At 42.1% G+C, this 14,822-nt stretch overlaps 1 protein-coding gene across 1 annotated transcript; it reads left to right on the top strand.

The window, feature by feature from the left end:
* The first annotated feature begins 2,122 nt into the window (after positions 1–2,122).
* Positions 2,123–13,133, top strand: gucy2g (guanylate cyclase 2g). Its single transcript, XM_041963366.1, has 21 exons — positions 2,123–2,494; positions 3,385–3,733; positions 3,806–3,915; positions 4,681–4,863; positions 4,945–5,089; positions 5,771–5,906; positions 5,993–6,096; positions 6,253–6,419; positions 6,520–6,660; positions 7,541–7,624; positions 7,782–7,886; positions 8,292–8,363; positions 8,611–8,779; positions 8,903–9,058; positions 9,766–9,943; positions 10,249–10,389; positions 10,505–10,697; positions 11,480–11,654; positions 11,981–12,079; positions 12,814–12,905; positions 12,996–13,133. Exons 1-21 carry the CDS (start codon positions 2,123–2,125, stop codon positions 13,131–13,133), a joined length of 3,309 nt encoding a protein of 1,102 aa, XP_041819300.1.
* The last annotated feature ends 1,689 nt before the right edge of the window (positions 13,134–14,822 follow it).

Raw genomic sequence — 14,822 nt, 5'->3', positions numbered from 1 at the left:
GAGAGTCACTCATTTGACAAATGCATTACTAGTTTGTATGAATGGACACACTCCTTTAAAATGCTGCAGAATATCACCGAGGTGCTCCTACCTGCTGTTGGTCTGCTCAGGTGTTTCACTCAGCTCCCAGCTGGCTGACAGGCAGGTGTGTGTGTGTGTGTGGACAGCAGATCCTCTTCCTCTGCTCTGAAGAGTGATACACAGAATGACAACTGATAAAAATGGTCTGACAGCTCTAAGAGGAACCTTTGAACTTTGGCCAACATCCACTGATAAAAAAAAAAAAAAATGCCATGAGCACAGAAGGATAAACTGAGCTGTGGGTTGTAATATTAAAGTGTATATTGTGCAATTTAGGGCCCCGTCTCCTAGAAATTACATTTATATACAACAAATTAGCAACAGCAAATACACTTTGAAGGAAACAAGCTGATTGAGTGTTTTGTTGTGATGAAATGTTCATGAACGTACCAGCAAAGTTGCAAGAAATGTTGATATTGAATATGCTGAATAGTTCTTATTCACCAAAATCAGCAGTCAAGCTGTATCTAGCTTGCAAGATAAGAAAGAGAAAGTTGTAATCCAGATCTTTGCCTAAACTTAACCAAAGCGCTTTTATTTCCAAGAGCAGGTTTGCCAGTCCATGAAGCTGCTTAAGATCTTTTTTTTCCAGCTTTGAGAAACCAATACATGAATTTGATTTTAATCCAGACAGAAACTTTAAAAAAGGAGACAAAGTCGGAGGAAGGCCAAGATGCTCCAGCTGATGAAAGGTCAACAGTCTTATCTCCAGTTTATCAGGTTCAAAGTCCCTACACTAGAGAAGCCGGACACAAACATCAAACCTGACAACCATCTCTTTAAAATGTACAGTATGTGCTATTTGAATAACCAGACGTGACATACAGTGCAGCCTGCATTAACATAAACTCAGTAATAAGCTACGTTTGCTAACATTAGCCACCAGTCATATAAGAACGAGTAAGTTTTCACATTAAAACAACTCAGTTTCCACTTGAGTCTCGGGTCATTTTCCTGCTTATGAATCCAACTTTCACATGCATGTGTGTTTAAAATATACACACTCGGCTCAAAGCTTGCAAAGCCTGATCATCTCTTCAGGTCTAATCATCTTAACAGACACCTAAAAATTATGTTTCACATTTTCTCCACTCAAATGTCCTGTATTCACTCGCTCTGCCGGCTCCCAACATGTTTTCTTGTGACGTCAGCTGGTCAGGTTCATTAGGAGAAGCTTTGAAAGGTTACCTGGTGGGATTAGCCGAGGTGGTTTGGGGCAAGGCTGAGCAGGGATCCCCTGGGGGAAAAGCATCCAAAGCCAGCAACACCACTAATGTACTAATGCCCACCTGTGGTCATTAGCACCTTAAACTGCACACAGGTGTGGGAAGCTCTCTGCGACAAGCAAGGCTCAACCTGCTTCATCTGGACTCTGCAGCCCTGCACCAGCAGACAGCGCTCCCCAGAGACCTACGGCAGGCTTCACCTGGATTTTGCTGTATTGACTGTTTTTCTTAATTAAATTAACCGACATTCTTTAAATAAAGCCGTTTCCCACCCCCCTCAGCTGTGTGCGTTTGCATGCAGCAGAAGTGTGTCCCTGCCACAGATAGGTGGTGAACTTTGACCCTGGATTTATGAACGTAAGTGATAACTAAAGGCGTACTGGGTGTGGCACCTTTGGAATTTACTGATCTACGTTTGATAAAATCTAATCAGGGATTATCCCCTCTAAATCTGCCTTTAATGACATCAGATGAGAGCTACAGGTGTTTTTTAAACCATTTGCTCACTTTTTGCTGAGCTCTTAATGCACTGACAGTAATCTGATCATCATCTATCTAAAGAGTAATGCTTTGAAAAGAAGTCCTCCTTGATTGCTTTGAAGACTTCCAATCACTAAAATGATATTTCTGAAGTTAGGGAGCTTCTGTGATGGTGATGATCTAGTGTCAGACCCACTAGCTCATCACTAGTGCCAAAGCCTCTTTGTTCCTCCCACTCTCCTCCACATATTTGCATTTTCTCCACCCTGAGCGACGGTCCAGCATCACCAGGGAAGTTGGGTATTTAAGCCGTGCAGCACGAAGCAGCTCATAGGATGGGAGTGACGTCGAGGGCGGTGTATTCCTCTGTGAGGAACATGTTGCTGCTTCAATTCACGCTTCTGCTAAGCGCTGCCGCCCTCATCAATATGAGCACCAATGGGTCTCAACCTAACAAGCTGATCATTGGCTTCCAGGCTCCCTGGAACATGTCCTTCCCCTTCAGCGCCCTGCGGCTGGGCTCGGCCATTCAGATCGCCGTGGAGAAGGTGAACACCAATCCCTCCGTGCTGGGGAACTACAGTCTGGATTTTGTGTTCATAGACACAGACTGTAGTCCCAAAGTGTCCCTGGGTGGATTCATCCACCAGGTGTGGAAGGAGAATGTGTCTGCGCTGTTTGGTCCAGCGTGTCCGGAAGAAGCCGAGGTACGATTCATGTGATGTGACAGTGACGCGGAAACTCATCATTCGTACGTTAGACTTGTTTTTGTGCTTCACCTTTTTGGTCCATTTCTTTTCAGTTTTCATATGAATGACTGTGCACTAGCTTGCCAGTTTGTTAGGTACACCTCGCTAAAGCTCATGCAGGCAAATACAATAAACAATAAATCCTCCCTTCATGAAGGCTATAATGTTCAGGCCTTTTTTTTCAGGAGCTGTTTCAGAGAGGTGCTGAATTAACGTTATGATGAGTTTGTGGTGCTGTTGAATTTTGACAGGTGTTTCTATTATTTTGTCCACCTCATTTATATCAATTGGGTAGGCTAAAGATAGCCAAGCTTCCTTTCCAAACTTTTGCATGATTACAGCAGGTTGGAGGGTATTTTTTGAGCTCTTCTGATTCATAAAAACAGACTAATGGCACAGACTACTTGATTGAAACAGGTTTGTGATTTATGTGTATGTAACTTGATCCAGTCAGTAAATATACATTTCAGTGACATTTCAGTCATCTAGTAGCTTTTGATCCCATCAGACGATCTTCCGATGGTTTGTTTGCCTCAAAAGTTGAGATTTAAGATTCATCTTCAGAAGGTTTCAAACTGGTTCACAAGTAAGACATCACCTATTGATATGTTAACCATTCAATGCTGGAAATACTTTATTTCATTACATCATTACAGTTGTTGTTAAATTTTACTGTTAAACGAGTAGCTTCTACGATAATTAAGCCTCTTAAGGTGATTCTGTAATCTCATCGCTGGTGAGATTTGATAATTTGGTTGAATTTGGCAACATTAAACTCACACATAAACGGCCGAATAACTAAACTCTCAAGGTGTAGAAAGTAACCTGCAACTGAACCTGCCTTCCAGGTCACTGGTCTCATTGCGTCCACGTGGAACATCCCCATGTTCGGCTTTGTGGGACAATCCTCCAAAATGGACAACAGCGAAATCTATGATTCCTACATCAAAATTGTACCCCCCCTTAAAAGGACCTCGGAGGTCCTGGTGAAGACGCTGGAGTTCTTCGGGTGGAGTCACGTAGCGATGATTGGAGGGGGACTGGAGTCAAACACTTGGAACAAAGTTGACGCTTTGTGGAAAACTGTGGAGAATCCGCTCAGAGCAAAATTTAAACTGGCTGCCGCGGTCAAGTTTGATACCAGCAATCCTGAGCTCGTTAAACGCAACATTAAGTACATCGCCACAGTCGCCAGAGGTGAGGAAAGTACGACATATAACCCTGATTTGCTTGCTGTTTCTAAATCAAATGTTTCCCGTTGCCCTGCAGTGATCGTGGTGCTAACAAACAAAGAGGACTCTCTGGCTCTGCTGCTGGAGGCTGAGCGGCAGGGTCTAATGAACGGCAACTACATTTTCTTCCTGGTGCAGCACTTTGAGGTCAGTGGCAGTATGGTGAGTAAAGCCGAACAGTTATACACATTTTTACGTAAAATCCGAACTCTGGATGACGTCTGAAAAATAGCTCCCACACAAACGAGGATGGCGAGGTTCACCACTTTGTGATCACATGACTGGATAAAGGAGATTAACACATGGGCTCAGGAACACTTCAAACACAGTGTCCCAAATTCTTTGGAATCAGGGCTGTACACATAAGCCTACTTGATTGGTCCGACTCGAGCTGCTCATATTAGCTTCAGCTAAACTTCAGACAGTATTTTATTGTAGATGTTGTCCGTCTTGCTCTTAAATCATGCTAGGAAGGGATCTGTTTGCAGTCAGTGTGGACAGTGGGCACTGATTTAAGACAGACATAAAAAAAAACATTCTGCACGTGCAGCCGACTATTAAAACGGTGGCAGAACTCTCACTTTGCAAGTGATTTTTAGTGATTTGTAAAAGTTGACAAAAGCAGGCTCATCATATCCAGCCCGCGACAGTCGAGCTGTAGCCAGCGAGCTAACGAAGCTAACGTTGGTGCAACATGTTGTTGAAAAGACCATCTCCAGCTGGCTCTTTGATGTTTCCAGCTGACTAGAAAAAGAGGAAATCAGACAGTTATTTCAGATAAACAGACGACTTGTATTTACTTTACTGTCATGTATCACGTACATGTAAGTCCTTAAGTTGGCGCTTATCAAATGATCAAACTTGTTTTCTCTTTGCTAAGCTGTCTTACATGTGTATCTTTTTCCTGAGCAGGATAACTTGTGGAAATATGCCCTGAACAGCAGGATTGACCAAGATGCCATAAGAGCTTTTGATATGGCCTTTGTCATTGGCCAGAAATCCTACGAAGGCTACGAGTATTATGACTTCTTTGAGCAGGTTTTTGAAAGACTGAAAGGACAACCATTCCACAGCAACCTGACATCTGAACGAGAGGTAAGCACCCATGACAGGAACTGAAAGTTATTCATTCTGCTGACATGGAGAATCCCACTCATTTTAATTCTCTTTTTTTAGGTTAGCCCTTACTCCGCCCATCTGCACGATGCAGTGCTTCTTTATGCGATGGGACTGAAGGAAGTTCTCAAAGATGGAAAAGACCCTCGCGATGGACGGCAACTGCTGCGGAGACTGAAAAATAAAAATAGCATTCGATTTAATGGTTGGTTTAATACACGTATTGCAGAGCAAAGCGTGCAAAGAACTCTTTCACACTACGCTGCATCATTATCACTGCCTGGTTGCATCATATTTTTGTCACAGGATGCATTCATTACCATACTTATTCTAAAGGGTCAGTTTATTTATTTTGTTAGTTTATAAACATTTTTGCAAATATTCCCACAATGAGTTACCTCAAAGCTGTTCTTTTTAATGAATGTAGCACATGTATTATGTGTGCAAACATTTAAAAATGCATTAAAGGGTGGTTCAGTGTACCTGTAGAGGTATCTAGCCATGCAAATGCTGCAGTTTCAGATTTGGAGATATCCGTCTCTGAGATTCCTGCTTCCAAGCCAATAAAGTGCTGTTGAGTTTTGTTCGTGGTGCTCAAAGCATTGAAAAATTATATCTAAACATTATAACAGCGACATCTGTCCTAATTACTCAGATTAATCCACAGATCTCACTGTTTTCGTATAGAGACGATTTTGTTGATTAAAAGTTGTCCCACAGATGAATAGAAGAAAACTCAGACACAGACATCTCAAAATGAGAAATATTTGCATACTGTGAGATTATATACTTCACCGATTCATCGCAGCCTCCATCAGACCACTGAAGCGCTGGGCTGGCACATCATTTCCAGACACTTTGATGAAGAGGTGGCCTATCATTGCAGGTGCGTCCGGACTAGTCCACTTCGATGAAGAGGGGGAGAGAAACCTGGACTATTCCATTTATAACCTGCAGCATACAGGAGACATCACCAAGTTCGTCGCCATCCTCCATTTTGACAGTCACACCAAAACTGTCCGGTAACGAACGCTTTCATACGCTAACACCATACAGCAGTTTGAGATAAAAAACATTTTGGGAAATCACATAAAAAATGTCCCTTCAGGCCAACGTCCATGTTTGCTTCTGTGGTCTGGCCCAAAGGAAGACCCCCTTCTGATAAACCAGAATGTGGTTTCAACAACGAACTCTGTGAATGGCTGGTTAATGGTAATACAGACTGGCTCTTATGCAACCACTAAATACCCAATTATCTCAGTTTTATGTTTCCTTTTCTACCACTCATAAAACATGATTTTAAATCTAATGGAACCGAACTCTCAGGCTAAGCTAACCACCACCATACTTTGTCTTGATGGGACACAGACATCGCCCTGCTGGCTCTGCTCGTGACCTTCCCCGTCGTCGGCGTGCTGGCGGTTTTGTGCATCGGGGTCCTCATTCTGCAGAAGCTACAGCTGCAGACCAGGCTCGACGACTCCTGCTGGTGGCTGATCAACTACAGCGACATCACCGTCATCAGGGAGTCCACGGTACGAGCACTAAAACGCACGTGTTGAAGGATAAGAAGTGCGTCTGCACATGTGCAGTATGTGTGTGTGTGTTCACAGGCTTGGTCTGTGTCTCCTTCAGGGAACTCAGGGTTTATCTCTGAGCACCACGGCCAGTCAGAGCGGGAGCTCTGGCTCTCAGTCCAATTTCTCCAACAACAGCTATGGCCTGAGGGACAAGGCAGGGAAGGAACACATCTTCACCACCATCGGCCTTTACCAGGTACCATGGCAATTACAGACAAACGGTAAAAGCACTCACCACGTCTTCAACAGCGTGTATATGCGTTTTAAACCTGCTAAAAACAGGTGATTGACTCCTGTCCCACTGTTTTGGTTTTTTTTTGTCACGTTTGATATCACCAATGAGCCGGAAAACAGAGAACAGTAGAAAGCAACATTGAGGCCTCAGACAATGTTATGGTGGTTACTTTTTAGATCTTTTATGATGATGAAATGTAAACAAAGTGCAACAAGTTGACAGTTCTGTCTGATATCAGGCCAAATTTATGCGTCCATGTCCGCTAAAGGGGCTAAAAATAGTGTATCTGCATGAATATTGTGTTTCCATCACAGCCGATCGGCGCTGAGGATGATAAACTCCCACTGCAGAGTCATTTGATCTGAGAATGACACCCAATTGTAACCGTTCAAACTGAAGACAAAAGCCAGACGTTAGATTAAAGAGTTCCTGAACCATGAGAGGACAATAAATCCAAGATCAGGACCTCTTGGGGAGAAACACAGCAAACACCACAACTGGTAACGCAGGACATGTGTTACAACGATAAGCACCGTGCGAGCAGCACATAAAAATGACAATGTTGGTTCTGGTGTTTCCTTCTCTGTGACCAGGTTGAGCCTTGAACCAAGACCTAACGGGTCTTACAGGTTCAGCTCATGGGAAGCTCCAGGTTGCCAACATGTTGTTAATTTCCTGCAGTAGAAAAGCCAACGTGTCAACATCCAGAACTTCAACACTCCTTTAGCTTCTTCCTCAGGCATGAGGAAAGCCTCCCATAAGACTGTTCTTTGCAGCTAAGTTTGTTTCCACATGACATGATCTGTGCTTTTCCCTAATGTGTATTTTTATTTCCATTCAGGGAAATCAAGTGGCCATCAAGTACATCAAGAGCCCCGTTAGCCATAACTTCCAGAAACCTTCAATTATCGCGGAGTTCAATTTGGTAAAGTTCCTCATGTTTTCTGCACCAAACCAAACATTTAGATTTTTTTTGGTTAATCTGTGTTTTGTTTTGTTTTTTGTATTTACACTAAAAAAGAGTAACTTGACTCATGAATTGATCTATTGTGTCCCTAACCATCTGACACTCTTTAAGACAGATGAAAGAGATGAAACATGAGAACCTGGTGCAGTTCTTTGGTGTTTGCGTTGAGCCACCGAACGTCTGTTTGGTCATCCAGTACTGCAGGAAAGGCAGTCTGAAGGTCAGTGTACTGCATGTATACACACACACACACACACACACGTTTACTTCATATCATACATTATTATTATCATTATTATTGTTATTATTATTATGCCTGTTTGCCTAAATTATTATTGTGTTATTTACCCAAAATAAAATGGTTTCAGCCATATTCAATCTACTCCAAGTCTTTTTAAACATACTCATCACTATTTCTGACTGTCAGCTCATAATATGTTATTTATCCTTTGCAGTTTTGATAACAGTAACATTAGAAATGATGCTTACATGGGTCGAAACAGGCCATTGGTACTAAAGTTGACCTCTATTACATCTTTGCTATATTGATCCAAATGTAATAAATGATTAAATACTGAACTTTGAGATGTTGTTCACACTTTGATGTTGTTATTTTCTTCTGCAGGATGTTCTGAGTGCGTCAGACATCGAGCTGGACGGGATGTTTAAGATTTCCTTTGCTTATGACATTGTCAGTGTGAGTCCATTATTTCTGCAACATGTTCGAGTTATTGACATGATTTTGAGGTCGGAGAGACACTTCATCAGACCTCAGAGAGTTAATGGTGGCTACAGTGCAGCCCTGAACGTACAATTCAACAACTAGCTGAATTGTACAGAATAAAACTTCGAAAACGGATATTTGGTTCTGGACCCTTAGAGCAGATACAGGCTGTAGGGATAGTACAGGGCTGAGGTTTGATTTGTGTTCATTTGTGTTTCAGGGAATGGAGTTCATTCACAAAAGTAACCTGAAGTTTCACGGGAACCTGAAGCCCAGCACATGCCTGGTGGACAGTCGTCTCCAGATAAAGCTCTCTGGCTTCGGACTGTGGGAGTTTAAATACGGGAACAAAAACAAGATGATCCAACCGCCAAACGTCAATTACGAGGGTCAGTGGGTGTTTCGTGATCTTCAGTATGTTTGCATTCATGTTTATCATGACGGAGAAGTAGCACGTGTGAGGCGATGTGGCTGTTCCTCAGTTACCTTTTCTTTGGCTGGCTGTGCTGTAGAGATGTACTGGACAGCCCCCGAGCTTCTGAGACAAGTCGGTCTCCCGGTCCACGGAACGCCCAAAGGTGACATCTACAGCTTTGCCATCATCATGTGGGAACTCATGTACAACTCCAAGACGAGCCCGTTTCAAGACATCAACCTGGAACCCAAAGGTTAGCACGGCACAGAAAAAGCCTTCGTCAGTTTTCTTTCGCCACTCAGAGGCAGAGGCTGGAAACACTGCGGCGTACTGAACACCGAGAAGAAGACGCAATCGAGACGGGTCATCAGTCTGTTACATTCAGTTAGCGTCCAGTCAAGCTTGACTCAATTAAACTGAAAATCTCAAATAAAAAGATGCTTCGACATCAGCATGCTAATATGCTCGCAGCGCTAGCATGCTGGTGGGGTGGGTCAGTCTGCAGAAAGATTGCTACTATTGCCGTCTCTCCTTCTTCACTGAGTGATTACCTCCCCTTCTGCGCAGGAACGTGAACGCCACCTGTTGCTGATTGGCTAGCAGAGCGTCTGTCTGTTTCCCATTTAACATGCGGGTCCGTGCACAAAACCAGACGAACAGCTAGCAGGCCGTTGTCCAGAGTGACTCACTCCACCTTTAACATGTTCACGGTCTTAATTTAGCTAGTCAGCACTAAACACAAAGTACAGCTGAGGCTCATAGAAATGTCTTATTGGACAAATTAAATTTTTGGCCTGATGGTGGCGCGACCATAAATGTTGCAGAACCGTAAATATCTGCATGGCAATCCATCCAATTCATTTCAGTTTGGAAAAAAGCAAACAGCTAAAACAAAAACGCATCTCAAACTAAAGTCCTTCATCACAATGATTCCTGTTTCCTGCTACATGTTTCCTCCAGAGATTATCATGCAGTTGAGGACACCTTTCCAAGGGGAACCCCTGCGACCAGTGCTGTGTGAGCAGCTGTGTGACGAGAAATTCAACTCTCTGCTGAGGGCCTGCTGGAGCGAAAACCCCGACCACCGACCGCCATTTGGGTCGATAAGGAGACAGCTGAGGGACACCAGCCCAGACAGGTCAGGCCTCTCACATTTCTTTTGTCTTACCAAAAATACTGTGAGAAAATTGTTCTTCTTGTGTTTCATTTGGGCCTCCAGATCATAATCCTTAAAGCAACAACCAGAGAGCTTGTTGTCATAAAATAGAGAGCCTTTGCCAGGGCTGTGGATTCCTGGATCTGCACCAAAAATGATCAAAAAATGAATTAGTATTTCCTTGTTCTCGCTTAATCTGAGATATTTTGAGATATCCTGCAAACTAACCATCAAACCAGAAAACATAAAGACCTTAACGAGGGTGAGCATGATTTTCTGTACTGTAGTCATGCAAATATACTGGACAATATGGTGGAAAAGCTGGAGAAATATGCAAATCACTTGGAGGAGGTGGTGGAGGAGAGGACCAGTCAGCTGACAGCAGAGAAGACCCGTGCAGACAAGCTTCTCTCCAGCATGTTGCCAAGGTAGCAGATGTGACAGCATCAAAACGGTCAATATTATACTTTTCCTTTATGGTGTGGCAATTCTGAAAAATACAACTAAAATTCAAGTACCAACTTATAACCAATTTGATCGTAGGTACATCGCAGATCAGCTGATGGCGGGGAAATCAGTGGAGCCACAAAGCTTCAACACAGTAACCATCTTCTTCTCTGACATCGTGGGCTTCACCTCCATGTGCTCCATCAGCTCTGCGATGGAGGTGGTAACGTTCCTCAACGACCTCTACAGCCTCTTTGACGACATCATCAAGATGTACGATGTCTACAAAGTAAGTCGTACAGGACGGGAGATTCTGGAGGGGGTGTTATGTGCTTTGATTGATAATCACTTAAGATCATAAGTTTGTTTAAACGAATATTCGTCATTTTGGGAAAAACACTCATTAACTTTACTTGATGATACTTAGATTGATAGCACTCATGTGCACTCTAATGTTTGTGTTGTACAAATTAAGTTACAGCCAGCAGCTGGTTAGCTTAGCTTAGCACAAAGACTGGAAACAGGGGGATAGAACTAGCCTGGCTCTGTCCAAAGGTGACACCTCTAAAGCTCACAATTTATTCATGTTATATCTAATTTGTTTAATTCATACAATAAACATTGTAAAATCAACTATTTGTGGTTTGATGGGCAGTTATATGCTGGACTGTTTGTTGGTCAGAAAGAGACGGTCAACACCTTGAAAGGTCAGTAATTAACACGTTAAATCTTGTTTAATTCGTACAAAAACCGAAATGTAAAACTGACTGTCCAAGAAACAGTCCAGCAGATAACTGCCCATCATGAACGAGTATGAGTTAAACAATTTAGGTATTACGTAAATCTGGAGCTTTCGAGATGCTAGTAGGCTGATTTTGTTACCTTTGGACTGAGCCAGGCTAGCTGTTTCCCCTTGTTTCAAGTCTTTGTGCTAAGCTAAGCTAACTGGCTAGATTTACCATTTAATTGCACGTTTCCCATTTAGCATTTCTTTGCGCTAAATTGTGCTGTTTTGTAGAAAAAAATCTTCCGATTCCAAACTTTCCAAATGGTCTTTGTCATCTTGACTAGGTGGAAACAATTGGAGATGCATACATGGTAGCCAGCGGTCTGCCGATCAGCAACGGCAATAAGCACGCTTTGGAGATCTGTACGATGGCTCTGCATTTCATGAGTGCCATAAAGGTCTTCAGAATCCACCACATGCCTACCGAGAGCCTTGCAATTCGCATTGGGATACACTCTGGTAAGAGGCAGCACTGACAGACAGCTAAAGCTCAACTAAATCAATTCAGTTTCTTTCAATGGTGAAGTATTTGGGTTTGTTGCTGCCTTTTTTCCTTTAAAAGGTTCCTTTGATCATGTATATTTTTCATGCTCCATTTGATAATTGTTCATATTTTTGTACACTAAATATTTAGCGGGAACCATGAAGGCTGTAAGTAAATAAGTGAGCACAAGTGATCAACAGCATGCAGGATTTCCAGTTTTTGCTCTTGTCATCAAGACTCACGGTGCACAAGAACCTCATTGAAATGCATGTGTACAATCAGTGTGCTATGGGTTTCGTAGGTCCGGTGGTTGCAGGGGTGGTCGGCACCACGATGCCTCGCTACTGTCTCTTTGGTGACACGGTGAACATGGCCTCCCGCATGGAAAGCAACAGCTTACGTGAGTGAACTGAAGTTACACCTTTGCAGAGGAAATTGATTGAGACCATCAGTTTTACTGTGCAAGTGTGAGTGTAGCGTATGCACAATAGTGTTTATTGTCAATGGAAGGAATGTCATTAGTGTGTGTGGAAAACAATGATGCTCTCTTCACACGGACGCCAGTGTTATGGGACACTTGTGCTTCAATAAGGCTGCAAACAGCCAGCAAGCGACGCAGCTGTAAAGATGCCGGTCTGTAGGTCTATTGGTACCAAGGGGATGAATCCTAATAACTTTTTGGATCCAGGTTGACATTTGTGGTTTTGAGTGAAATATAATGCAACAATTGCTATGAAATTTTTGAGATGTTCGGCCCAACATGAGGATAAATTCTAATAATTTTAGTGATCCCCTGACTTTCCCTCTTGCAGCATTGTCACTTAAAAATCCAAGTTTTTAATGTTTTTTTGGTTTATGACCAAATATTGGCAACTCTGTACGTTGTGTGATGCAAATCAGCAAATGCTAGCATGCTAACAGGCCAAACTAAGAACCTGTGTTAGCATGCTGACTTTAGCACTTACCTGAAAGCACTGCTGTGTCCCAGTACAGCCTCGCAGAGATGCTAGCGTGGCCGTGGACTCTTAGTTTTGTTATTCATCAAATGCAAACAGAAATTTGACTTGGAACAAACATTTTCAGTGTCAAAGTGTAAAATCTTAGAAGTGTACCTTTGAACTGTTTGGCACTTAGCCCTGAAGATTCACATATCTCAGTGCACAGCTGACATTCTGGTCCAGGCGGGATCATTTGAGCTGGAGGAAAGAGGGGAAATTGAAATGAAGGTGAGTTAAAAGTCTGCATGGGTGTTTTTTCCACCCATAGGTGCAGTACAACCTATGTGTCTGACCATTGTGTGTTTGTGTCCATGACAGGGTAAAGGGTGTCATAAGACCTACTGGCTGCTCAGCAAACAGGGGTTTAATCCTCCTGCTATTGCTCACAGCCCACCAGATGACAGTCTCAAACGACAAACAGAGGTACAGTTAACGCACATCACAGTCACTTTTTGATTAAGACCAAAATCAAGTCAAGCACAGTCAGTGTATGTCACACTCCGTGTAAAGCAGCATTGTATTTTGACCTGCGTTTGTGATATCTCTGCTCAAGAAACTAGGAATGGCCAGAGCTGCTGAGAAAAAGGCCCCAAAACCCAAAGCTCACATGACAGATGGCTTCATGACTACGGTGCACATTTAAAGAACAAGTGGACGTTCTCACCATGTTTTTGGATAAACTAACAGGAATATCTGGTCTCGCAGAAACGCTAAAAACAACTTGTTTTGGAGACAAAATAGAAAACACTGACTTCATGAGCTGAGGAGCTGGACTGCAACACTCATGATACTTTTAATCAAGTAGAATATACAGGCTCTTTCAGTTTAATTCAAACTGTTCTGTGCAGCGCACTTTGACTATGATTTGACCAAATGATGTTTACGCTAACACAGTCATGTAATTTCAGTTCATTCTTGCAGCTATACTGTTGGAATTGTGATAATATTAATCTGTGCACAGTTCGGAAAGCATGATGTTTTGAGAGGACCAACAATGGATGAATGAATGGAGCTCATTTCATTACTGTGTCATATAACTACACCCAATACAGCACAAAAAGCTAGATAATTTACCTTTTTCAAACAATATAGAAAATCTTAAAGACTATCTCACCTTCTTGTGCGCACTACTGAGTGAGTGAGTAAATGCATCTTGAATAAAAGCGTCAGTGACGTGATGTTTTTCCATCTGAAACGGCGTAGTGGGCCATGTTAAGCTACCAGAGGGATTTTAATAGTTCTCATAGCTTTAAGTAAAAGTAGCAAAACCAGAATGTAGAAATACTCTGTTACAAGTAAAAGTCCTGCATCGAAATTTTACATCCAAAAGTACTGCCATGTGTTCATACCTAAATAAAAAAAGTACTCACTACACTCATATTAGAATGATTAATCAGTGTGTACATCACTTTAAGATCTTCCCCTAGATAAAGGGGATATGGTCTTAATCTATAACAACACATCATGATGTATTAGTTGATTATATTTTGTCTTATTAATGTGGATCTGCAAAGTGACTAAAGGCAAAAGAAGAAATGTAGTAAAAAAAAGTACATTTGCTTCTAAAAGTTGAAGTATAAAGTAGCAGAAAATGTAAATACTTGAGTAAAGTACCTCAAATTTGACTTGAGTACTTAGTTACTTTCCACCACTCGTCCAGAATCACATTTGATCGGATCAACTCGTGTACCTGCCCTGAGTTCATGATGAGTCATCCTTAATATTTTTACACCAAATGAGAAGAGAAGGGTTTTGATATAAAATTACAAATAACTTTAGCATAAATAAAGATAATTTTAATGACACAGGGACACAGAATCAGACCAATCACATAACACTGCACTTACCTGCCATTAACTCACCTGTAAAATCGCTTTTTGTTGCAATTTGTATGGAAGTCAACAAGCAGACAGACCATTTTAAAACACACTTAAATGTATGAAAACCGATGAAAATCTGTGCCTTGGGTTACTTTAATAGCAATTTATAATGTGTCTTTTATTCAGTGCTGCTGCAACAAACAACAAATGATCGCTGCTTCTAATCCCAGTACAGCCTGAGGAGAGAAGAAGGCTTTCTTATAAGATACAGAGAGATCAGATCAGAGATTCAACACAGCTGGATGCAGTCAAAATGGTTATTTAT

The sequence above is a fragment of the Chelmon rostratus genome, chromosome 21 (assembly GCF_017976325.1).
Source record: "Chelmon rostratus isolate fCheRos1 chromosome 21, fCheRos1.pri, whole genome shotgun sequence".
Taxonomy (NCBI): Eukaryota; Metazoa; Chordata; class Actinopteri; order Chaetodontiformes; family Chaetodontidae; genus Chelmon; species Chelmon rostratus.
This window is presented reverse-complemented; position numbering and strand designations above follow the sequence as displayed.

Bases quoted from the DNA above. Each gene is read 5' to 3' on its own strand.
- gucy2g (XM_041963366.1), top strand. From the start codon at position 2,123: ATGGGAGTGACGTCGAGGGCGGTGTATTCCTCTGTGAGGAACATGTTG. The intron at 8,364-8,610 runs GTGAGTCCATTA...TTTGTGTTTCAG, and splicing joins TTGCTTATGACATTGTCAGT to GGAATGGAGTTCATTCACAA. The intron at 10,698-11,479 runs GTAAGTCGTACA...CATCTTGACTAG, and splicing joins AGATGTACGATGTCTACAAA to GTGGAAACAATTGGAGATGC.